Below are 25,966 nucleotides of genomic sequence, written 5' to 3' on the forward strand. Positions count from 1 at the left end.
AAGCTCTGTTGTTTTTCTTTTTATCTCACAGCCCTGCGGATCCATGTCAGTCAGCCTACCATAGATATCCTGGACAGAACAAACTGCAAGTTTGAGTATGAGATGAGAGGGGAAACATACCTGAAGGTAAAGGTTGGTCTCTTCATTCAATGTAGCAGCATGTCAGCCAAATTAAATTGAGATACAGCGACAAAAATCTTCACTGCGACACTGATGCCAGTGACTGTGATGAATATGTGGGGTTTTTTTAGGGTAAAGGCACAGAAACAACTTACTGGTTGACAGGTGAAACTGGTGAAGACTACGATCTTCCTACTCCACCCACAACGTGAGCAAAAAAGAGAAAATCCTTTCACATGCACCTCCGCATCTGAGATTCACTCTTTCAACATGGTGCTTTCTCTTCCAGTGAAAACGTCCAGCGGCTCCAGCAGGACCTCGCCCACATGACCTTGACGTGTTTGGAGCGTCGCTCGCGAGGTTCCGTGCGAAGGAAGAAGCTGCTACCAAGTCAGAGCAAGGAGGACACCAGCGACCAGGGGTCAGAGGTCGAGTCTGAGAGCAGCCTTCCCGAGTACCTGCATCTAGCCACTGTGGATAACACACTCAGTACCTTCCTGTAGAGCATGCTGTAACTATTTGCCTGTTATTGCATATAGAGCAGGAAATCAAGCATAGAAAAATGAGGAATTAAAAGTCCTGCGTCTAAAGACCTCAAATATTCACGCATTATTTCCTGCCATCATTTTGGGTGGTTGGAAAGGGCGGGTGGAAACTTTGTACTATGTAATTGATGTTATTTTTTACCCACTCAAGTGTCATAGCTGAAAGCCAAAACCTTAGATTTGTTCAGTGCAGATTTTTTCTATAACCAGTTGGGGGGTTTTGTTATCCTCCGTCAAAAGAAAAACGGTCAAAAAGGGCATTTTAGGCCAACTTTGAAGGTCAGGTACTCTGCTAAAACAAGATTTAGCATATTCAAGGATTCATTTTTATCCAAATTTTGATTCCAGGCTCAGCTTCTAGCTCTTTTTCCTTTTATGCCAAAATTATTTTTTGCTACATCTGTATTTTTACATCTGTGAATGTGTAATAATATGGTTCGGAAATTGATCTACATACATCTATAAAATAGTGTGGAAACCCAAACTGAAGTTATGAGGGGTCAAAGACACTTGGAAAAATAAAGAATAAATAAATAAAAGCACAAAATTTCAGCACCAGTTGTATTGCAAAAAACAAACAAACCCAAACACAGCTGATGCTCATGTGGTCAGGTGGCAGCGCTTTTGGATTTGATTCACTTACTATGGAATGAGCCAGCCGCAACACCCTCGCATGCCAGTGCAGATGCTGCTAATGGCCTGTTCAACTAACAAAACACAGGAACACGATAAGAACAGAAGAGGCCGTTTTGCGCAGACAGAAATGCAGGATCGCCCTTTTTGTGCATTGTACAGTTTGGAAAAGGTTTTAGAACTACAGTAATACGGTTAATGTATTTGTAATATATCCTGTTGTTTTTGTCATTAATGTTCATTGATTGTTTCTGCTGCTTAGCTTAAAACTGGGTTATTCTATTTATGTACAGCGCTTAATGTGTATTTGTTTCCATATTTGTCAGCCAGTAAGTAAATTATAGGTCCCATAAAAATCTATAGACAATGCTTATAAAAGTCACAACTCAGCACCATCTGCATTTATTACTTTAACCAAATGACGGCCAGTTTTTGACTCTGTATGCATCTCATGTCATGCAGGGGAGGCTGTATTGAGGAAGCTCAGGGAGGAAGATGCTGCACTGCAGGGCCTTGAAAGAGTGCCTTTGTTATTGTATAGAGCAGAGGTCCCCAACCTTTTTTGCGCCACGGACCGGTTTAATGTCAGACAGTATTTTCTCGGACCGGCCTTTAAGGTGTTGCAGATAAATACAACAAAATAAAATGATACGACCAAGACAAAAACTGTGGTATTTTGTAAATACAATAATAAAAGCGAAGTCACTGTGTAATTGTGTAACTTTATTAGCAGCGTCCTCCTGAAATGCGCCGCAACTGAGTAACATCAGTCGTGTCCAAATTCATGGGCTGCATCCTCCTGAGGACCCGGCCTTCGCGGTCTACGTGGGCCGGGTCCTCAGGAGGTCGGGTAGGCCGGAAGTAAACTGCTGTGAAATTGGACGTAGCCTTCTGATTAGCGTCACTGCTGTGTCGGTGGAGTTTAATAAACTCGGCTGTCTGCTCCTTGCTATCTAAAATATAACAGGACACTGGCGTAAATTCTCGACCATTTCACACTTCTGTTTAATCAGTTTTCTGTTTGACGTTTATTCAGCTGTGTGAAAACCACGGAGGAACCCACCCGGGGGATTAATAAAGTTTTATTTTATCTAATCTAATAACTTTAATCTCAGCCAAACCGATTTACTCGCGAACAAATAAAACACTGAAAAAAGCCAAACAATAACATTTTTAGGTTGTCTAAGTGACTTATTTATTACGTTTAACCTGAGTAGCGAAAGCCCGCGGTGATCTGAAAATGATGTGCCGGGAGTTGTGCCATTCTCGGCGGCTCTCGTTATCCTCGAGCTCTCGGCTAGCTATCGAGCTGGTGGGTAACAGACGTCTCGGAAAACGTCGAAGCACTTTTGCAAATATGCGATATCTTGATAAACCGAGCAGATATTAGAAGTTCTCGCCTGAAAATATGTTAAAAGTTTATTTTGTGACCCAGAAAGATTAATAAGAGTCATTTTAAAACTTAGTAGCGGCTGCGAACTGGAGTTTGGCTGGGCCGCGCTATGAATTCTGGGATATGGTGGGCCACGAAGGACACATCCGTGAAAAGGAGGAGGCATTTGTCGGCTACATTCGGAGAGTCAACGAATTTGGACAGCCTTCAGCTGTCACTACCCGATCCGTACCGGAAACCCGATCGGTACCCCGCATGCGCGAAAGGAGTCTACTTCCGGTCGTAGCGTTTTACGATAGTTATGGGTCAGAGTATCTGTTAAGATGTTAAGAATAATAAGTATATCTTAAAATGTTTGCAATAATGAAGCATTTCAGTACAATGTAGACAAAAACGAAAAATAAGATAGTTACGGATCAGGACTCTCCGATCCTTACTGCGCATGTGTGAAGTCGGACCGTACAAATCGGGTCTACCCTAAGGTGAAAGAAGTCTCATTTAAAATTCTACATAAATGTTATCCAGCCAGTCACTACATGGTAAAATTTAAAAGGGACATAAATACTAATTGTACTTTCTGTGGGGATCATCCAGAAACTGTGACACATCTTTTTTGGTACTGTTCTTTTACACGGAGATTCTGGAAGGAATTTAGCAGGTTTGTTATTGTCCATATTTTAAGGGAGTTTTCTTTACGATGGGAAAATGTTTTATTCTGTTTCTTTAAGTTCCCCAAGAAGTATGATAAATGTTTTTTTATGATAAATTTGTTAATACTTTTAGCTAAATTTTTTATCCATAAATGTAAGTTTACTAACAAAACACCATATTTCTGTCATTATTTTAAGGATGTGGAAATGTACATACAATCAATATCAGACTCCACCAACAAAAAGGCTCTCAAAACAATATATGTATGTGAATTTTTGCGTGTATTCTTATAATTGTTACGTTTTTCTTTTACCCTTGGCTTTTTGTGTTCATGTTCTGTTGTTTTGTATACTTCATCTGTTCGTATGTTGTATACTCATTGTTTGTTAAATAAAGTTTAAAAAAAAAAAAAAAAAAAAAAAAAAAATCGGGTCTACCCGATCCGTACCACGCATGTGCAGAGGTTTTCTTCTTCTTCTGTTCGTTTAATGGCAGTTTACTCCCCAGTGTACGAGGAAACCGCCACCTGCTGACCGAGCGAATGAACCCTATTATAAACTGAATTAGCAAAATTACAAATGCGTGTTAAATTTGATTTAGCGATAGTCGAGTGTGTTTATGCTTGTCTGTGAGGAGAGGATTGTTGGAATAGTGATGATGATGTCCGCTATCACTGTCAATTGTCAGTAAACACTTAATCTGGCTGATGAATCTTCACGTGACACATTGCTAAGTCAATATTATTAAGTCTGTAATTGGGCGCCATTCTTCTTATTTTACGGCGCTGTTGTTTAATCGGGGGACGCTCTCTGTTGAGGAGAAAAGCATGAATTTGTTTGTATACGGATTATCCATTGTTTAAATGTCCCGGGCAGTCGAAAAGGGGGCAGAGCTGCTGAGAAATGCTAGGAGCTAACTGGGCGCTAACCGTATCATTCAAAAAATAAATATATATATATATATATATATATATATATATATATATAAAAAAACTTTATTTACAAACAACAGTATAACATACAAGGCACCATCATTAATCCGATTATGTTACATCCTCGGTTGAGCATTATAGCAAAAAACAAAACAAAAACAAAACGAACAAAAAAACCCAACAACAATAAGCACAAAGCTAAAAGAGTTAGTACAAAAAGAAAGAACAGTCATTGAAGGATTTGAACCAAAGGCAAAAAATAACATAAAGGGCAGTCATGATTATAAAATAGGGAGGTTTTTTTTTTTTTTTTTTAAGCATAGGTTAAACTCTTTAAATAAAACAACAAGTTTATGGGCTTTCTTGTTATTCACAAGTTTCAGCGATTTAGCCCAGAGTTTAAAGTCATTCAGCCATCTGTTTATACATGGTTTAGCTTTAAAGTATCTGCATTTGTGAATAAAAAATGTTCCCATTAACAAAAACGTCCTAATCAACAGGTCAAAATCTGCATTCTCAGCAAGTATTCCAAATTTTATTACTGTCACCGTCCGTATCATTCAAATATATTGAATGTCGCAATGTTGGCAAAGAGAGGAAGTGACGTAAGATTTGCGCATGCGGGGTACCGATCGGGTTTCCGGTACGGATCGGGTAGTGACAGGCGCGTCGCTGTGACTTAATCGGTCTACAAATGCGGCCCATGAATTTGGACACGACCATCCTCCTCTCTGGTCGCTATGGTAACGCACAAAAACATGTCTTTCAAAATAAGACAACTACAAAACAAATATAGAGTGCATGAAAATATATAGAAAATGTATTCATAACACAAGGAAAAAGACCCAGGGAAACCGAGTTAACGATAAAAACCCTGAAAACCATCAATTTCACTCCTGAGCCTCAACTCTCGCTCGTGGACCGGTGGGCCCGGGGGCTAGGGACCGCTGGTATAGAAACAGTGGACAGTGGGCTCATTGTGATCAGGGCAAAAAACAAAACAAAGACTTTGTACCTTAAACCAAATGTTTATTTTTGTTGACAATGCTGACATTCATTTACATTAAATTTAAACAAAAAAGAAGTACATTTTCCTTTCATTCTGTTGAAGATGTCATATGTTCAGGACCTCATGAAGTCCAGTTTTGAAACTATCCAAACACTGATTCCTGAAGCCCGTACGATTCATGCGTCACACATGGATCCGTTTCATGTTCACAGACAGTAAAGTGGCTCTACGGACAGCAGATGAAAGAATCTCCAGCATCAGAGAGAAATGTTTTTCTATCCCGATTTGATGATGACAGATGTTTGGGTTTTTTTTTGCACAGGCTAATGAAAGAGCTCTGCTGTGTTTACACATTAAGTACTAATTGTACAGCAAAAATGAAGTGAGGATCAAGCAAAAAACAAACAAGGTACTGTAACAGGACATGCAAATGGAGGTTTATACATTTAAGTGAACCAAGACGAAAAACTTGGAATCAGTAAACCTGCTGATTATACAGTATGTGCTGCTTGAGATCGTCAGGACAGTGAAACAGAAACGCTATTCTTCAAGTAGAAACGAGCAAAAGTACCCCCCCACACGCATCTAAAAACAAACGGCCAAATTCTTACAATGTAATATTCAAAAAGAAAGTCTAAGAATAAATTAGACATCAAAACTTACAAAACAATTAAAAAAAGTGGTGCTTTTTATACAAAACATCTTAAACCAGCTTCACCTCATGCATGCAGCTGTTTGGTGTGCACACTTACTCTTTATCTCTACAGGAACACCTCAGTAAATGCACGAGAAGACAATTACAGTAAAAACAAAAAGTGAGATTGTAAACCATCTACTGTAAAATATTAAAAGCAGCCACTTAAAAACGCATGGAATAACAGCTACGATCATGCTGACACGTCTGTTTTGCTGCTTGAACTCAAGGCACTGAATGATCCGAGTTAAAAGCCACAAAGAGAAAAGGGGAAAAAAAGCCGAAGAAATGAAATCTTTTGGTCTTCTCTGTTCTGTCAATATCACTGTTATGAGTATCGTACACAGTAACTGCAGGCTAACTACACATTTAACATTTACCGTGTTCTGCTAATCCTCCTAATTAGGGATTGGGAGGATCCCACAGGTTGAGGATATGTTTTCTGATCAGTGCTATAAATGGAAAACAAACATGGAATATTGTATTTACATCCCATTTATTTTTTTTATGTTAAATTGATTTTATTATCAAAATGTTAGGAGATAGAGGAAAAAAAAAAAAAAAAAAAGGTTGCCGACCACGATCTTATTTCTCGATTGTCTCAAATTTGTGACCCCTGCACACTTGTTGGCTGTATGTTGCTGGTCAGTAGGTGTGCTGCAGGAGCTAAACAGCAGGAGGTGAGACTAAAGCTGCAGGCAGACGATGCTTAACACGGCTGCTGTAGTCTCAGAGGCAGAAATAATCCCTCTGGGCTTGTGTTCAATCTGAGAAGCGCACCAAATCTTAATTTGAGGCTGAAAACAGACCAATAACTTACATGACTTACTCCACAAATGTACTTATTTATGCATCCAAGAAGTGCTGAGTTGCATTTTAATGTTAGCATCTGTTCAAGAAAGTGTTTTCTTATAAGCTACAGCGTGATGTTGGACTATAGCAGACCTACTCTAAATTCTTATCTACAGGCTTTAAAAACCTGCTGTTTTATAACTAATGTATAACCCTTTTGGTTTCACCCTAACATTCACTAAGTGCACCTCCTGAAGTTTAATAAACACCAAATGTGAGTGGTGTATTTGCAGAGTGATGCCTAGAGCTATAAGGAAATTGGCCACAGTCTCGTGCATGAGTTCAAATGTGATCTATGGTGTGGTTCTTGCATGTTCACAGCAGAGGTTGTTAAAAGTCACGTGGCTTTCTTTGACATTTTATTTTCAGTCATACACCTGCACTGCAGCAGATCTGCCTGCTGTGGGGCCTTTATTGGAACAAAAACAGGATATGATCACTAATATTACAAAGCTGTGGTACACCAGACTCATCCTTGCCCCCTTCCTCCTCCATGCCTGCTTTTTAAGCCTTTCCTGACTACACCAACGTCTCTAAGTCTGTTGAGGCCAAAGCAGGAACTGGATCCCAGCCATGGCAACAGACCGAAGCAACACTGCTGTTGTGCAAGGTGATGCAGGTATGCATCAGCACAAACAAGGGATATATGTGTATACGCGCGCATGTGTGTGTGTGTCTGTGGGCAACAATGTAGAGCAGTTTGTGTTTTCACCAGTGCAGCGTGTGCACCTTTGTAATGTCCAGAAAGTGTAAAATTGTCCCCACAAGCACATTTTTGACCTACTTCAGTTACACAGTCCAAACCAAGAAGTGGCTATGCTAACACACAAACACACACCCTCCTGAATGACTGAGAGCAACAAATTAGTGGACTTTGAGTTGAGCTCATGAAGATTTAATTACTTGAGTACGCTTGAAGTCATCTCTAAATAAGGCTGATATGGGTGATTTAACACACTTTTGCTCTGTGGGGTCCAGCAGCTGCTGGCAGGTTTTCTTCACAACCAAGGTGATTTTTTTTGTCATGAGAAAACCTCGTGCCCAACTATGAAATACTGTCAGGACTACAGCAGAGTCGGTGGTCAAAGACTGGGCAACAATTGCATAAATCACTGGGATAGCTGCTTCATTAGGAAATATAATGATGCAAATCCTGTGCAGCACAGATGGGACAGCTCTTCACAGGTTAACCAAGACGAGGCCAATTCTCTCCTGTCATATTAAGAATCAGCACCTTGGTTCAGCCAGATCTAATATGGCTCTTTGGTCATGATTTACTAAGCTGCACTACTGCCCTTGGCAATATAACATTTGCACAGACACAACACATGAGCATGTCTGTAAATTAAGGTGATTTCACTTTTTTCTTTTTTTTTTAAGATGGTATTGCTCCATTGCGTTAACAGTGATATTAGACATTTTTGGACGTTTGCTAATACTAACCAGCATTTTGTCAATGAAGTGGCAACAATGCTACGTATTGCGATGACTGTCCACGGACAAAAACACACAAATGCCATGTACAGAACATGACAAGCATAGGAAAAATAAATTCTCGTGATTTCTACATCCGGGACCCGTGGATTTGAAAAAGCTGCAAAATGAAAGACAAAACGACAAAACAAAAACAAAAACAGACATTAGAGATTGGAAAAGTGCAGACATAAAATCTACAGTCACCGCAAACAATCTAAGCTATGGTTTTGGCTGCAATGATGGCAATGATGATGAATATGTTGAGCAACTGAGAATAAGTGACTTAACTATCACGCATAATGACTGGAAACAACAAAACAAACACAGCCATCTTCACTACTTACTACATACAAGTGTGTGTTTTCTGCTTTGATATTTACTGAATTTTAAATTGTGCATTGTGCAAATGTTAATTACACATGTGTGTGACTTTACACCGACACTGTATATGTATGTGCACAGACTGGGAAGGACATCTGAAGACTATTGCTGCACTGAAAGGTCAGAGATATTCCATGTCACAGCATTGACAATGAGAGCCCATAGAGACGCAGCTCTCAATCGATACATGTGAGGCTGTGTGGGGGAAGTGACATTTCCAACCAAGCGCCAATTAGCAAAATTCATCACATTCTCTCACACACATGCATTTTATCGAAATCTGTTTTCCATTTAATCACAGTGACAAATAACTATATATAAAAGATGGTCTTGGTATCTTGATCACAGCTGTTTTTTTTCTCTGAACAAGAACTGGTCATATTTGTGTCAAATCACAGCTAACCACTGTGATTGGTGATCGAGTGCTAACACATAAACTAATAAATAACAAACTAATAATAATAATCATAATAATGATTATTATTATTATTATTATTATTATTATTATTATTATTATTATTATTATTATTATTATTATTATTATTATACTGATTATTTTAAATGTTATACACAAAACATCAGTGCATGAATTAAAAAATACTGACACAGTGCTACACCAAATCCTAGGGGACTACCTTCGCGAGTTATCGTGTTCACAAGATTTTCAAAAAACTTGACCTCTGACCCCGACTTCACTGAGATTCGAACTCATCTGACATATTTACTAGTATTAATTAAGGCTGTTCGATATGACGATATAAAAACGTCTATTGTTTCATTTTACGCTATTGTTTGTTTCGTGGTGTCGCAAAAAAAACTGTTTACGGCAATATTTGTTCATCGTTTTGATGGTCACTGTAGTGGCTATATTAATTTCTTAAAGTTCTCTTTCTCTTATATTTAATATAACCACACTATGGACGGACAAGTGCCTGTTTTTATGCTTTGTCGTTAGCAACAACGATGGTAAAACCATCACGTGTCCGCTTGTTTATTTTCCACATAAACCTTTCACAATAAAGCTTAAGATCCTGTTGAGACTTTTCAAAATAAACTGAATCACGTGAAACAGTAAGCAGAGTATTTACCGATGAGAAGCAAAAAAGAGCCGTCAGGTGCTAAAAAATAAACCTTAGACTCAAACGTTAGAACAGGCTTTTCCCTAAAGCACGCCGCAAAGAAAACGGCAGCCGTTACAACCTATGTCTAAAAATGTGTAGTTTCATGCATCGGTAAAACACTCGACTCCAGATACACGACGCCCAGCTGGAAAGTCGAGCTGCCCGAGATTCACAGAATTTACAGAAAATGTTACATTTTTGTGATTTATATCGTTATCGGGACGACAGATGTTTTATATCGGGATATGAGATTTTGGTCATATCGCACAGCCCTAGTATCAATTTGAAAAGTCTAAGTTATCGTGTTCACCCTATCAGCCTTTTTACAGTTAAGGGGTAAACTTGCAGATAAAGAGGAAATCGCTTCGTTCTTGTAGTTAGCTGCAGGGACACTACTGGCATGTTACTTTAAGAGCACATTTTGCATGCTGGTATAACAAGCATATTTGTAAATATAGGACCAATAGCAATTGTGCAATGGTGTACATAACTTATAATTATCCTAAAAATATAATACAAGTTAACTGGTCCTGTGCTCATGTTGGTTATGAGCACAAGGCCTCCATCCTAGTCAAAGTAAGAGTTTATTTTTGTTGTTTATGGTCCAAATCATGATTAGAGATTATGCATGTGTTATATTTTGCCCATGTTTTTTTAATGTGTTACAATCATTGCAACCTTACAGTTTTCAACCAGTAATCTAAATGCAACATTCACTTTGACCAAATGCACAACTACATTTGGTCATTTTAACTTGGGACTGACTCAATGAAGAAAGAGCTTCAGACTGAAACAGAAAGGCAACTGTAAGGCCATGCTCAATGCTGCGCCATGAAACCTCTTCTATATTTCTCATAGACATCACAGACATATAGACACACACACACTAAAATCCACTACATCTACCCACTAGCACATCTTTTGCACAGTTCCTCACCCAGTCAGGCATCTCTTTGGAACAAAGAAACATGACTCCCTCATTCTCTAAGCCACTCATTTGGTGTGGTATCTCTCCCCCCCTCTTCCTCCTCCTCCTCCTCCTTCGCCGCTTCCTCCTCCTGCATCTCTGTGGGCTTCATTCAGCATGAAGGAAGGAGGAGAAAATACAAAAGGGGAAAAGAAAAAAAAAAACGCGACAGAAAAATGACAAAAATGAGCACATGGATGAGTGTCAGTGAGTGGACAGTGAGAGGCTGAGAGGTAAAAAACAGACACAGATATATATTAATATATCCACATGAAGGAGGAAGAACCAATACAGTAATGATTGAGAACTGCAGGAATGAAAGGCAGAGCTGTGTGAATGATGGAGTGAATGTGTTTGTGAATGACATTTTGAGGGGAGTGACATTTGGAGCTTTGAGTGGAGAGGCGCAGGATCAAAGCACACTCATATCACCTTTAATGAGCTGAGAGACCTCTACTCTTTCACACATCCCGCAACAAAGCAGAAATACACACATACGAACAAAGCCAACACACAGCTTAGCAGCTTCTCCCCATAGTGTATTTTGAAATATACTTGTGTGTTCATGCAAAATATCGAGACTCACCTTGGTTTTGTGACTCTGCTCTGTTCCCAGCCCAGATCCGGCTGTGTGGAGCTCCTTTGATACGACGCACAGGAATTCAGCCTGATCCTCTGTTCCATAGCTGTACGACGAGCCGATGTTCACCATCTAGAAAGAAAGAGACGCAGATGCAGAGAGAAATACAGAGCAGAGAGGGACAGAGACAAAGACACACAGTGAGTATCATGGGGACTTCCAGCACAGGAGACAGAAAGTGGAGATCCCATACTACAGCTAAGGAAGGTTGCTTTTGCTCATGCATGGCTGGGGGACGGGGGAGGACGCAGCAGTAGATTCAAGCGCTGTGTACTTGTGGAAACAGCAAAACAACTGCGGGTCAGCTCAGCTGAAAAATATATGAAAATCATAGCTGTGCAGCATGCAGGGGAGCCAAGTGCTAAAGCAGAGGAGTGGGGGAGGGACACAGGGTCTGTGTGCGATTTTTAGCCTACAGTGTTGTAAAGGCTGGCCAGTTTAACGCCATGAAGTCTAGAATTATTAAACATATTAACAGGTCGTCTCTGGAGATGTGGCCAATAACAGACTGACATTACAACAGACAAGAAGGCGTGTTTATTTGACAGAACTGGTTCTCCAAAATCAGTATCATAATTTTAAAACTAAAAAAGTTTACGATTTCTTTAAGATTACAGGTTCTGGGACTAACTCACACGGACTCACTAGATTAAAGGGGCTGTTTAATGGCTCAGTCACGCTAGAGTACAAATTAAATGGCAACCTCCTTTCAAATAGGCGACAAAAAAGGTTGCCCAGTGACTGCATCAAATTCAGCGACCAAATGTAAGTAGGTGTGGGGACTAAGCGTTGTCTGGTCCCCATAGGTGTCTTTAAATAGTCGTGGTCCGACACGGACCGACTGCAATCGCACTCAGATGTCTGCAAATAACTGCTGTGTAATTTATAAAAGGCAGACAGATTGCCAAAACATTGCAATCAGTCTGTCGGTCTGAACCGATGAGTGCAACTTAGTTCTGATGAGTCTATTTGCCAGACGGGGACTTAACTAAACTTGATGTAATTTTGTTATTCCTACATTAATGCGATGATGCTGAGTGCCTGTCATCCTGCAGTTAAACTCTCGTCCTGGATCAACTACCCTTCCATTTATGGAGGAACTTCTGAATTTCTTTTCTAATCTGTGTGGTTCTGGTTAGACTCTAAATGCAAGTAGTTACTATGAATTTCTATTTATTGTGGATTTCTGTATGCACAGCAATAGCTTTGCAGGAGTTGGACACAAATTTGTGATTTCCACTGATTTGTCACAGTTATTTGCCATATTATCACAAACGGATGATACATAATTGCCAACTTCACCCTATTCAATCACAAATCTAGGATTTAATGGAAAGTTCAGATTGGGAATGCAAACAGCAAGGCTCGGGTCAGGACCGAGGGGTTAGACCAAGGGTCACGGTTAAAGGGTCAGCAGCAGCGTGAATCCAACCCACAGTCCAGAGCAGTCCGGTGCGGGGCTTTCTGCAGGCGCGCACGCTGACCTGCTCAAACTTCCAGCCGTCCGACATCGTGGAGACCATCTGGGTCAGCTCCTCCTCCTGGCACTGCAAAACTCGGTAGACATGCTTGGGGGGCACCTGCTGGTATAAAAGGGTGAGAGAGGAAAGAGTTGACGATGCAGGAAATGAATGAAAAGGAAGGTGCAACCATTTCCAGAGATACAAAAAGGGAAGTAAATACTGACACTGCTAGATTGAATTCTATGAATTTTCCAATAAGGTGCAGTCATTTCATATTGCATAACATTCAACGCTCTGGATTACCAAATCCTATTTGGGCAGTTTAAAAGCCAGCACCACTATTTTCATATTTCTGCACAATATTTAACCCCGCTAGGCAAACACGAGCAGTGAGTCCAGTAAAGAACAGTAGAATAAGGGGAGAGTGGGAGTATGTTCGAGAGGGCAGAAGGATTATATAAGAGTGAGTCCAACCATCCCGAGAAAAGCAAAGAAAGAAGAGAGAAGGCTGATGTACAAGCACCCGGGGGAACAAAATCATTAATAAAGGCTGAAGCACTGAAACGCTCAAGCATCTATATCCTATGACTCTAAACAATACTGCAAGATTTAGCACAGGACATGTCAGAACAGCTAAATATTATATGTTTCAAGAGTAATAATACAATCAACATAAATGTGATATACTGCGTTTTATAGTTGGAAGCTCAGTGATTCACTGTTGACAGGTTGTGCGTTTACCTGTGTGGCTTTGGAGTCTCTCTCTACGATCCTCTCTTTAATCAGTTTGATGAGCGGGGTGATGTTGTAAAATTCGGCCTCCTCCAGGACACCTGGTCACAGAAGAAACACTCAACTCAGCTGCTGTGTGACACTGTAGTGTAACATTTCCACGCCAGATGACCTCAGCTGCACCCTAATCATGTTGCAAACCAGTCCAAGTAAACAGAATATTCTTTAAATATTATTGTTTAATATTCAGCTAAACATCATTCATATTTCAACCACTGTATACTCCTTTAAGCTAACAATTTTTAATTCTACTTTTGTCCTTTATAGAACATATATTTAACCACATCAGTCTACTATTGATTGTACTGCCATGAGGCAGTCTGCAACATCGGCTGGAGACTCACCCACCCCCACTGCTGCTGTTCCACCTCTGACACCTCAGACACTTCACACCTCCTCTATTCACCCTGCTCACTCCTCCCCACCCCCAACAACAGCATCCAATACACACTCAACACAAGGCTCCAGCCTGTCTCTCTCAACCACCCAGGTTAGGAGGGAACTGAGGAGGATTAATGGCAAGAAGGCAGCGGGCCCAGATGGCATCAGCTCGAGGGTCGTCAGGTCCTGCGCGGACCAACTGTGTGGGGTGATGGAGCACCTCTTCAACCTGAGCCTGAGGCTGGGAAGAGTCCCACAGCTCTGGAAAACCTCCTGTGTTGTACCAGTGCCAAAGACTTCACGCCCCAAGGACCTCAACAGCTACAGGCCGGTGGCTCTGACATCCCACCTGATGAAGACCCTGGAGCGGTTGGTCCTGGCTCAGCTTCGGCGCCTAATAAGCTCATCACTGGACCCACTTCAGTTTGCCTACCAGCCTGGCATTGGAGCGGATGATGCCGTCATTCACCTCCTACATCGTTCCCTCGCTCACCTGGAGACCGCTGGAAGCACTGTGAGAATCATGTTCTTTGATTTCTCCAGTGCCTTCAACACTATTCTTCCCTCGGTTCTAAAGGACAAGCTGGTGAACTCTGGAGTGGACCATCACCTCACTACCTGGATTTTGGACTACCTCACCGACCGACCACAGTATGCGAGGACTCAGGGCTGTGTGTCGGACAGGGTCGTCTGCAGTACGGGGGCCCCACAGGGAACGGTTCTGGCTCCGTTCCTCTTGGTAATCCAGAGGACTGACCCAAGACTTTGTGGACTGGTGCCAGCTGGCATTGGAGCGGATGATGCCGTCATTCACCTCCTACATCGTTCCCTCGCTCACCTGGAGACCGCTGGAAGCACTGTGAGAATCATGTTCTTTGATTTCTCCAGTGCCTTCAACACTATTCTTCCCTCGGTTCTAAAGGACAAGCTGGTGAACTCTGGAGTGGACCATCACCTCACTACCTGGATTTTGGACTACCTCACCGACCGACCACAGTATGCGAGGACTCAGGGCTGTGTGTCGGACAGGGTCGTCTGCAGTACGGGGGCCCCACAGGGAACGGTTCTGGCTCCGTTCCTCTTGGTAATCCAGAGGACTGACCCAAGACTTTGTGGACTGGTGCCAGCTGAACTACCTCCAGATCAACGCCAGTAAAACCAAGGAACTGGTGGTAGACTTCCGCAGGCACAAGCATTCTCCACTGCAACCACTGAACATCCAAGGTATGGACATTGAGGCTGTGGACAGCTACAGGTACCTTGGTGTTCATCTGAACAACAGACTGGACTGGACTCATAACTCAGACGCCCTCTACAGGAAAGGGCAGAGCAGGCTGTACCTGCCGCGGAGACTCAGGTCGTTTGGAGTGGAGGGCCCACTCCTGAAGACCTTCTATGACTCTGTGGTGGCTTCTGCTATCTTTTATGGTGTGGTCTGCTGGGGCGGCAGCATCTCTGCCGGGGACAGGAAGAGACTGAACAGGCTGATCCGAAGGGCCAGCTCTGTTCTAGGATGCCCTCTGGATCCAGTGGAGGTGGTGAGTGACAGGAGAATGGTGGCTAAGCTGTCATCACTGTTGGACAACATCTCCCACCCCATGCAGCAGACTGTGACAGCACTGAGCAGCTCCTTCAGTGGGAGACTGCGGCACCCACGGTGTGGGACGGAGAGATTTTGCAGGTCTTTCCTCCCCACTGCTGTCAGACTCCACAATAAAGACTTTAACTGATCAAACACACACATCCACACATGTGCAATAACACTAAGTGCAATAATCTTTTCTGTCATCGTTGTATTTTTACTCAGTTGTATATAGCATTTGTATTCTATTTTTATCTTATCGTATATTTATTTTATTCTACTGTATATAGTATTTTATTTTATTCTATTCTGTACAGTTGTGTACTGTATTTATTCTTATTGTATCCTAATTTTTGCCTCACTGTCCACTTCCTGCTGTGACAAAACAAATTTCCCACGTGTGGGACTAATAAAGGTTATCTTATCTTATCTTATTATTAGTCCTGGCCATCTGTTAACCATTACTGTCAACCGTTTCTTAATTATTCATTAACTGATTTTAGCTACCTCAGTAGAAGACTTATACATTCTTCAGACATACCAAATCTTCATATAAAGTGCACAAATTCAATTAAAAACACAAAAGCAAAAGAAAGGCATCAGGGAAAAATTGCATCATACTGCAACAAACGTGCTAGTATTATTCTTATTTCTACTGGCAAGCAAATAAGACAATCATGCAGACCTTCTTCAGCGAGCTCCTTGTTGTAGACCAGTTTGCCATGCCGCAAGTAGTTGAGGATGGGGCCAAAGTAGGTAGGATCCCTATCAATTACATAAGCTCCAGTCTCATCCTGTTACAGAAAAGAGTCAGAGACAGACAGAGGACAGTCCATTATACCATTACTGCATTTTTACAGCCTTCATAACACATTTCCTCATGTTATGAAGTGTGGAGTTTTTATTTTGCATTTGTGCATGCGATTCTATCAGAAGCAATGTAGATGTTGACATGTTGCTCAAGAACTGTCTGCAGTCACTCTTCTGTTTGTTACTCAAACTACTACGCTTGTGCTACTTTCTTTATTCACCTCTTCTCTTGGTTTCACTTCATGTGTGCGTGTCTGTTCCACTGTGCGCTCCACACTGTGCGTTTAGCCTGAGATTGAAAACTGAACTCAGATTTACTCTCGTAACAACAGCTGTTTTTACATGGGAATAAAACAAAACAAAAAAAACCTACTGGTTACTGGAAGTCAGCGTAAACTGTGTGCTCATGTGTGTCAACAGCCTACTTCACTTGCACCTCCAGGCTACGTGACAAGCTTGCCTGGTTGTTATGTCATGACTCCTATCCCTACACATATACGCTCATCCTGCCTGTGCTCTTCTCCATAATGAATGCTTGAAGCACATCGCCCTTTAGAGTCGAGTTCATAAAAGAGCCACTGCTGGAGAAGTTCAAAAACATGCCAATAGGAGATACAGGCAAAGGCATATAAGTTAGGGGGGAAAGGGGCGGGACTTGTTGGAAATTATATGATTTTCAAATGCCGAATTCCTCAGCCCAATAAACATAAACCATTATCTCTTGATAAGAGAGAGTGCATCAGAGTTAGCTTTTCTACAGATTTAACCATATACCAGCATTTGGCTGGTGCTATATACAGAGCTATTCTGGGTCTCCATATATAAACTGAAAGGACAGTTAATGCAGTAAGTCAATGAGCAGGAAGATATCCAGCTAGATAATGAGAACATGCTCCAGTCACATGACTGATTCTTTTTCTGACTGCCTGCTCAAGCAGTAACGATCTTGGCCTGTAGCAACATCTTGTGCAGATGGATGTTAGCACTTTTATTTGCGTGTTCTGCATGCACATGCACAACACGCAACAAAAGATCAGTAGAGGACAAAAGATTAAAAAAAATGCTATGAAAAAACAAACAAACAGGAGGTAAAGGAAATTTCTTTGTATTAAAGAAGGTTCAAAGAAACAGGTGGACACTGTCACAGACATGGATGAATAAGACATATGGGCTTTACACATTTGTGTATGTGAGCAAGAAAGCATGGAGAGATCAGAGTTGAAGACCAAGAGGAACCGTGTATAAACTGAGTGCATGTTAGGAGAGTATGCGTTTGTACTGAAAAACAGTGATTAGAGCGTGAAAAAGCTGAGACTGCAGCTCCGGGCATAAACATAGGTACATACAGACACACTCGACATCCTAAATGAGCAGAGCTGCAGTGGAGGACAAACTGACGCCTCATCGACGTGACTTGACTTGACAGTGTGGCCATAACAACACGAGGGGAAAGCTTTCTGAATTGTGTCACAGCCATCACTTTAGTCTTGCTGTCTTTCTCCATCTGCTATTGGTTGATTTTTAGTATTATTACTCTTACTATACAGGTGATCTCTCTCTCTCTCTCTCTCTCTACTGACTGGATGCCAAACTAAAGCACCAGCACCTCAGAGAAAAACAAATTAGCACATTTCCCTTTGCACTTCATTTACAACCAAAAACGTTGTGTACATAAGAACCAAACAAGCAAAATAAATCCAGTCATGACTATCAGTCCATGCTAATGTAAATTACACTGAATTGCCTGGGTGCGCTATTTTTCATTGGCCGAGCAAAACAGTCATTTTAGTTTAGCTTTCAGACATTCGATCCTTATGTCTTAAGCGTTTATAGCAATTGTTTATTACAGTTGCATAACGCATTATGAAAAATTAGAATGAGTTTCTCTTTACTTCACCTCATGGTCTGCTCCACTCTGTGTGCATTAGTTTCACCATGTTACACACAGTGAAACAGTAAGCAGAGGATCACAGCAGAAACAATAGCAGGGACTCTCACACTGAGCTAAAATGAGTATGAATTAGGGCTGCCACAAACGATTATTTTGATAGTCGACTAGTCACCGATTATTTTTGCGATTAGTCGACTAATCATTTCAAGCATCCATTGGACGTAAAACGTACAGCTTATTGCACCAGCATGCATCTGCTCTTATATAACTATCATTAGCTTACAGCTTTAAGTGTTTATCTAAAGTATAACGGGACACTGGAGTATATTCTCAAGCATCTCACACTTCTGATAATCAGTTGTCTTTTTGACATTTATTCAGGTATGTAAAAACTATAACTTTAATCTCAGCCAAACCGATTTACTCGGGAACAAATAAAATACTAAAAAAGCCAAACAATAACATTTTTAAGTTATCTAAGTGACTTATATATATTTAACCTGAGTAGCGAAAGACGGCGGTGGGTTTGAAAACGATTTGCCGGGAGTCCGGTGCTCTCACGGGCTCTAGTGAGCCTTGCCCCCGGCTCGCTATCGAGCTAGTGGGTAACAGACGTCTCCGAAAACGTCGGAGCGCTTTTGAAAATATGTGGTGTCTTGATAAACTGAGCAGATATTTGAGGTTTACACAGCTACATTCTCGCCTGGAAATATGTTAGACGTTTATTTTGTGACCCAGAAAGAATAATAAGAGTAATATTAAAACTAACTAGCTGCCGCCATTGTTGGAAACTGAGCAGGGCCGCGCTATGAATTCTGGGACACAGCTTCTTCTTCTTCGGGGTTTAACGGCAGCTGTCATCCTTCTTCATGCAGTGCTGCCATCTTCTGTTTCAGTCCGTTATTACACTCTTAAATCCTACTACTTCTTCCTGCGTCCTAAAGCTTCAAACGACGTGTCGACTATTAAATTAGTCGTTGACGATTTTGATAGTCGACGTAATCGTGACTAGTCGACTAATCGTGGCAGCCCTAGTATGAATAAATTACAGAAATAACAAAATTTTAAAAATGGCCTTTTTTATGAGAGGTCACTTTCTCAGTTTCATTATTGTGGGAAGTCCAACAGACTCAAAGGGAGGGAATCAACAGTTATGACATTTAGGTACTCATTAGTTGATGAGTTAATGGTTTACACAACATTTGTTCAGGGAAATAGGATGCGACTCTATAACACTTCCCTGTAGCGGTAAGGACGTCCAGTAGCCCATCGCCTATAATCAAACAAAACCCCATTCACCGTTTAAAAACATGCGCACAACAATTACCTCCTAACTAGGGATGGGTACCGGTATCCGGTTCTGACATAAACGGTAGTAACCAGACCGAAAAGCAGCGCACATTTCGGTGCTTTTTTTTTTTTTTTTTTCCCTTGAGATGTCATACACTTTGGATTCTAGCCAATCATTTTACCTTTCCAAGGATAGTAGGTGGGCCCAGGTACAAAAAAACCCCCCCAGATAAACATGAGAGATTTTAGGACAAAGTTTGTGTTTTCCATTGTTTAAGCACCAGTTCCAACCAAAGGAGGTATATTGTATCAACAGAAAAGGCTAACATTGTTACCTTTTTACAAAAACAAATAAACAGCTAAACATAAGAGGTTTTTGGACAAAGTTTGTGTTCTCCATTCTTTAAGCACTGGTTCAGCACCATTTAAGCACCGGCACCATTTCAAAAGTACCGGTTTGGCACCGGTATCGGATAAAACCTAAACGATACCCATCCCTACTCCTACCTGTATCTCAGTGTTAAAAATACTGAAAGGTTTATTTTTCCAACAAATTGTGACCTAATGCATTTATCAGGTATGCCAGGCTATCAGTGCATCTCAGTATATGCTGGCATACAGAATCTCACAGCAAGCCCAGTTTCTTTTTCTACACTGTACTCCTTGTATTGCTGCTATAATATCTGTGCAGTTGAAACTATTAAGTATTACTAAGTATTATTATTACTATTAGTAATCCTCAGTCTTGGTGAAAATAAGAAATAACACATTCATTTTTAGCCTGTCTATGAAATTCTGATATGAACGGGGGCAGGAGTTGTGATAAAACTCTAGAAAAAAGTGTGATTTCTAATTACGGATCAGCCTAATTTATGGTCTGTGGGATCAAAGATGGCCTAGCTAAACTACTGACTTCTCAAGTGCCAGTGACACTTTTCGTGTGGGAGGCATGAAATAAGCTTGGTCGCATGTGCCTTTTTTTTTTGACAAACTTTCCCAAACACCAACTACACATTTGTAAGCATGTAAAACACTGCCCCATCCTGTAGCTCTGACTTATTTTACCTGTATATGTATCAATCTAATTATACAAATAAGTTTAAGGAAACAGGAATAGCAAAGAAAGTTGTGAAATCCTGCCATGGGATATGGTTAAAACACCCACCAACCTCTTACTGTGTTACTCAGCCTTCAATTTGTGCATTTTCAAATTTACAAGTTTAAACAACTCTGAAGCAAAAACCTTGCCTCTAGCATTTTTGGAGGCTGTGTTGACACTGTGGGATGAGATGGGTTTTGTGGACAATTAAAGTTAAAAACTTAATTAACAAAAAATTTCATGCGTACGTGCAAATAATCCCTAAACCACAGAACCTGGCTGTGTTGTTATGGCCCACAACCAGTCATCCATGGTGTAATTGGCTTGGGATGGTGCGAGATCATCCACGCGGATAAAGGAGGGGAGCCCTGGGTTTGGTTGGGTGAGGAGGTAGAGCATTTTAAGTGCCAGTAATCTCATTAAAACAGTCGCACGGAGACAGATTGTAAGCGTCTATGTGGAGGTTTAAAAAAAAAAGAAAAAGAAAAGACAGACAGGAACTCTTAAGTGCAGACATGCAAACGTCTGAGAGGGAGGGGTGGGAGGATTGTCCAGCACCTAAAAATCAGCTCCTCTCTCGAGCAAAAGAAACACAGGCTGAAGTGCTTTTAACTGATTTGGATTTACAATGTTCTGTGTAGTAACTAACTCGAGGGGTGGCTTGTTTCAGCTTGATGTTGGCCAGTTAACAAAGTATGCTGACACACACAAAAAAAATGGTGAGGCAGCGCTCGAAGGATACCCTGTGTTGCTCCAAACTGTAGAAGTGTGATATTTGCAGTCAGCTGATGAGATGATGTGACCTAGTTTTAGCAGGCAGTGTCTGTTTGTTTGGTCTCCAATATCAACTTTCACGTCTTAAGAAGTTTGACAAGCTGAGAGGAACAAAGCGCACTCACTGTTAAACACTTCCTTTAAAAAGAAAGACGCAGATTTTGTTTTAGAGGAGGCTAAATTGAGCCAGATATTTTCAGACCAACTGTGCACCAAATCTGCTCCCTCTTTCATGCAGTTAGCTGTTAAGATCAGTGCATTACTGATTCACAAGGTCCGTTAATTTGTCCTGCATTTAATTCTGGGAATAATAGCACAAATAATTACTGGTTACTCAAACTCTTTTTTATTTTTAGGCTACTAGAGTTGAGCCCTTAATCTTGCAGGAATTACAGTTTCTTTCCAGACTTTGAAAATGAAGAGTTCCTGGGTATAAAACAAAAACATTTCTTGTTATCACTGCAGTATTAACTTACATAATGGATTAAGTAAACAAGGACTCAGGACAGACAACAGATGATACGTTTCTCGGATCTGGCAAAGCCTTTATAATACCCCGAAACACATCTCTCTGTGAAGTCCATCTATAGAGCAGTATGTTTTGCTGTATAAACATTAAACAATGACTCAGATCGTTACGCCACCGTGCTCCTCTTGCTCCCAACTCCCAGTTCACTGAGGATTCAGAGTCTCACTGACAGCTCAGTTCCTGTTTTTGAGCTGATAGCAAATGGGTAGTAATCAGAAGAAAAAGAAGTTTACTTAAGTATTCTTCTCCGTGGTTTGAGATTCAGGAGTTTGTGATACAATGCATAAATTACAGGGCACGAGCAAAAAAAAAAAGCATGAATGCAAAACGGAGTGAGTCAACTACCAAGAGCGAGAACGCAGAGAGGACAAGAAAATAATACAGGGAGGTAGAAAATAATGAGGAGGAAGGAGGATGTTGGTGTGCGTCTGAATATTTGTGAGACACACAAAGACAGATTACATGTGTGTCATCAGGCAGCGCAGAGAAAGCTCCTGTCAGGTCACAGCTGAAGGTCACACAGGAATATTCTTTCCATAGCGCCCAGAGGTGCAACAGGGGAACAGTCATCACTGCTGCGCACCACAATCCCACTCAATCCTCTGCGATTGTTATTTCTGGATCTGTCGCATATTCAGTTTGTAACCTGCTTCGTGTAATAATAATAATAATAATAATAATAATAATAACAGCATAAGCGATGTGGCAAATCATCAAGCCACATCTTGATCTTAAAGGGAGGCTCAATTCTAATCCTAAGCATGACTTGATGCCGTTTTCCCCGCTGGTTTAGTATTTGTGTCACAGTTTGGGACTGGGGTGAATACCACATGTAGTCGTACACTATGAGCAGCCACTAAAGATTCAAACACCAGCCTAAAATTCCCCTGCTCTCCCGCATTTCCTGTTTTTCCTGTAACAGTCACAAAAAAAGAAAAGAGGGAAAAAAATCTTAAAATAAACCTTTGTAAAGGTCAGGAATTGACTGGCAGGTGCACAATGTTCTCAACTGAAACATGACATGTACTTTTAGAAGGGTGAATTTCTTTCTATTTTGGTCCACTGCTGTTCCTGACTAAAAAGTCAATTCAGTCGGGACCACTATAATCAAAAGGAGATCGCCACTTCCAGCTGCAGTAATTTGTATTTGATAGCATGGCTCTGCCCTTCCGCCATGTGCATACATGGAAAGCTGGAGGCAAGAAGAGCAGCAAGACCTCAGCACAGAACAGAGCTGGCAAAACCCCGCTAAATACACATTTAGTCTGATACGGCATGAAAGGAGAAGCTGGGCAGAAGGCAGATTGCATAACGGCTTGCAGGTGCCCCACAGCTGCAAGGGGGGTTAAAACCGGTTAGGCCCCAGTCACATAGGCTTAGATACCAGTTGGCGATCCCCGGTTACGGTCTGGTATACTAGGTTACTGAGGGAAAATTCCCCAGCTGGTTGATGAATGGTTGCTCACAGCAGCTAGTCAGTGGTTAATTAGCGAGGGTCTGCAGACAAATCAGCAACTTCCATAAAAACTATCAGCAATTGCAGCAATCTGCTATCACCCAAAAGAGCCGCAAGGAGGGTTTTTTTTTTTTTTGATGAATCAAAACTAAGCACAAAGTCAGCAATGACCCTTAATGACTAATCTAAATCTAAGAATATATTAAAAATATATATATTTTTAGCCCCAGGATTGTTGTAATTTGTCTGAAATTGTATGTATTGGTTCACAAAATAAATAAATAAAAATTCAAGGAGTGCTACAACAAATTACAGATTGACCTACACAATTAAACATCAAATCATTTAAAAAGTGAGAAAGAACCTATGCAGTTTCCTATAGTCTATGGCGATGTGGTGACAAGGTCCTTGCAACAAGAAAAACCAAACAAACGCTTATCCATCTGTCAGCCGATTAACTGAATATTTGCAACCCTACTTTTAAATTGCTAATTTGAATAACTAATTAATATCTCTGGAGTGCTCTGCTGGCCCATGAGTTTAATACATTCACCATGTAATTGTATCATCACAGGTTTGTGTTCAGTCAAGGTCTTTTATTAATCGTTACCACCTGCTTCATTTCCTGCCAGCTCTCTGCTGTGCTACCTAATGTACTGTAGTATAAAATTACACACCGCTGATCAGACAACTCCTCACCCCCTCCTATTTTCTCCAGAAAAGCTGAAATTTTGGCAACATGGAGGTATTCACCTGCCTGCAGCATTGTATCAGTTTACAGTGGGCTGTGGTTCACGAGGAGGACCTCCCCCCCACCCTTTGTCATACTCATGCATATCAAAGTCCATGCAGCATAATAGAAATCTGCATCATTCATGAGTCTTTCAAGTCCTTTCAGTCTACATGTGACAGCCAGACTCTCCCTCTCTCTTGCCCTCCCCATAAGATGCTAGCTACCAACTGTGTGGCTCCCTGCAGAAGAGGAGGCACGTGTTCATCCATCTGACCCAAGCAACATTCACACGAAGAAAAGCAGGAGAGTGGAAGTGCTTCAGACTGCACGTATATCTCCTGGTTAGTGGGCTGCTCCATGCCTATTTGGAGCTACAGGAGTGCATTTCCGGGAGAGGACAGAGATGCAAGTTTTAGGGAAATCAGTACTCATGTTGGAGTGATATCATGGGATACAATTCCGTACTTTATGGAAACAGATGCACACGCATTTTATAGAAAATAATCGCCATTTTAGACCAAAGCAGTAAGCCTGTTAAGATAAATCGAACCAATCGTGTGTTAACAGATGCCTCAACGATCTAAGCTGTTGTTAACTTCAAGCCGCTGCAGATAGCAGGAGTGTTATCAAGAGATCAAAAACCGCACCAGTGTCTCTGTTCTTAACAAATACAATTGCGTGCCACAACACGAATGGTGTGCAACGTCTATTGTAATGTACTGTCACCACATTTGTTTTCATAGAAATCTGATATATGGCACAATGTCACTTGCCAGTACCCAGAATAATAGCGTCTGAGACAAAGTAACTATCAACCTTAAATGCTCACAGGACGTTGAAACCATCACAAAGACAATAAGTGGAGGAGGTGCAGTCCCAGCTCACCCGCTGCTGTGACAAAGTAATAGTTATGTTTCGCCCGGAGCGAAGCACCGTTCAGCGGGGGTTAAAGCGTCCTGGCGGGGCTTACCGTGTCCGAATGCAGGTCCTGCTGCTGGCACAGCCGGTACAGGAACGAAGTTTGCTCCTTGAGGAGCGTCTGCCGCGTCGTGAGGAACACCGTGCCGCCAACGTTGAGGCGAACCCACTTCCCGTTGTTCCCCCCGTTAGGGTTGATAACCGAGCCGTTACCGATGCTCTGCGACGCCGTCCCGCCGGATTCTGTCGAGCTGGCGGTGGCAGAGGTCGCGCTCTCTCCCGCCTCGCTGTCTTTGTTGTTATTGTTGTTGTTGTTATTGTTGTTGCTGTTGTGGTGGTGGTGGCAGCCGTGGTGTGTCGACAGTGCAGCGGCGTCCGCCGGTTCCCGCTGGTCCTCTGCCGTCGTTGCCATTTAGGAAAAAAAGCAGTTGGACACAGACCAGATACGAGCGCGGTGGACCCCGGACTGTTGCCTCGGCTTTTTCTCTCAGCTATCCAACCGAGCACGCTCCGCCCCCAGAGTGCCCACTCAAAGCAAGCTGGTTAAGTTACAGGAAGTTAACCACACTATGTCCCAGAGACACTTTCAAAGTAAAAGCTGTAATGGCCGCTACAGAAGAAAATAATCTTTTCTAATCAAGTTTTAAAAATGTTAAATTTTATCGAGGCAAAAAACAACAACAAAAAAAACTGTCTAGGCTGTCTAGGTTTATACTTCGCTTTTGTCATCTTACACTAATGAGTGATGAATTTAACCTTCCCTTAGAGACTTTCAGTCTGGTGGTAAAAACACATTAGGAACTGACAAGTAGGTAAGAGTAGTTGAGAAATCCTA

At 41.5% G+C, this 25,966-nt stretch overlaps 2 protein-coding genes across 11 annotated transcripts in view; one reads left to right on the forward strand and one right to left on the reverse strand.

The window, feature by feature from the left end:
- The window catches only part of gucy2cb (guanylate cyclase 2Cb), a 39,363-nt gene extending 38,740 nt beyond the window's left edge, over positions 1-623 (forward strand). For both annotated transcript variants that reach the window (XM_084938242.1, XM_084938241.1), the window contains 3 exons: positions 32-126; positions 252-328; positions 410-623. In XM_084938242.1, coding sequence (XP_084794368.1) covers positions 32-126; positions 252-328; positions 410-623 — 386 coding nt within the window. The remainder of the gene's footprint in view (positions 1-31; positions 127-251; positions 329-409) is intronic.
- Positions 624-5,281: 4,658 nt separating this feature from the next.
- Positions 5,282-25,659, reverse strand: kctd17 (potassium channel tetramerization domain containing 17). 9 transcript variants are annotated; one of them, XM_084938248.1, is made up of 7 exons: positions 25,184-25,658; positions 16,317-16,425; positions 13,618-13,709; positions 12,850-12,996; positions 11,360-11,485; positions 10,744-10,879; positions 5,282-8,422 (listed from the first exon to the last, which is right to left on the reverse strand). In XM_084938248.1, the coding sequence occupies exons 1-6, from the start codon at positions 25,541-25,543 to the stop codon at positions 10,784-10,786; spliced, it is 930 nt and encodes a 309-aa protein (XP_084794374.1). In that variant the 5' UTR covers positions 25,544-25,658; the 3' UTR covers positions 5,282-8,422; positions 10,744-10,783. The 9 variants fall into 9 exon arrangements, with proteins under 9 accessions (XP_084794374.1, XP_084794373.1, XP_084794376.1 ...); XM_084938247.1 differs by having other exon boundaries at positions 5,282-10,879; XM_084938250.1 differs by having other exon boundaries at positions 5,282-10,879; positions 12,898-12,993; positions 25,184-25,657.
- Between the last annotated feature and the right edge of the window lie 307 nt (positions 25,660-25,966).

The sequence above is a fragment of the Perissodus microlepis genome, chromosome 8 (assembly GCF_051167445.1).
Source record: "Perissodus microlepis isolate ML-2025 ecotype Zambia chromosome 8, ASM5116744v1, whole genome shotgun sequence".
In the NCBI taxonomy this organism is placed as follows: domain Eukaryota; kingdom Metazoa; phylum Chordata; class Actinopteri; order Cichliformes; family Cichlidae; genus Perissodus; species Perissodus microlepis.

What these genes read in the sequence shown, in the direction of transcription:
- kctd17 (XM_084938243.1), bottom strand. Translation starts at nt 25,543, where the DNA reads ATGGCAACGACGGCAGAGGACCAGCGGGAACCGGCGGACGCCGCTGCA. An exon ending in AGGACCTGCATTCGGACACG is followed by an intron (nt 16,426 to 25,183) that starts GTAAGCCCCGCC and finishes TTTCTGTAACAG; the next exon opens with GATGAGACTGGAGCTTATGT. An exon ending in GCACCGGACTGCTCTGGACT is followed by an intron (nt 11,486 to 12,849) that starts GTGGGTTGGATT and finishes CTTTCTTTCTAG; the next exon opens with ATGGTGAACATCGGCTCGTC.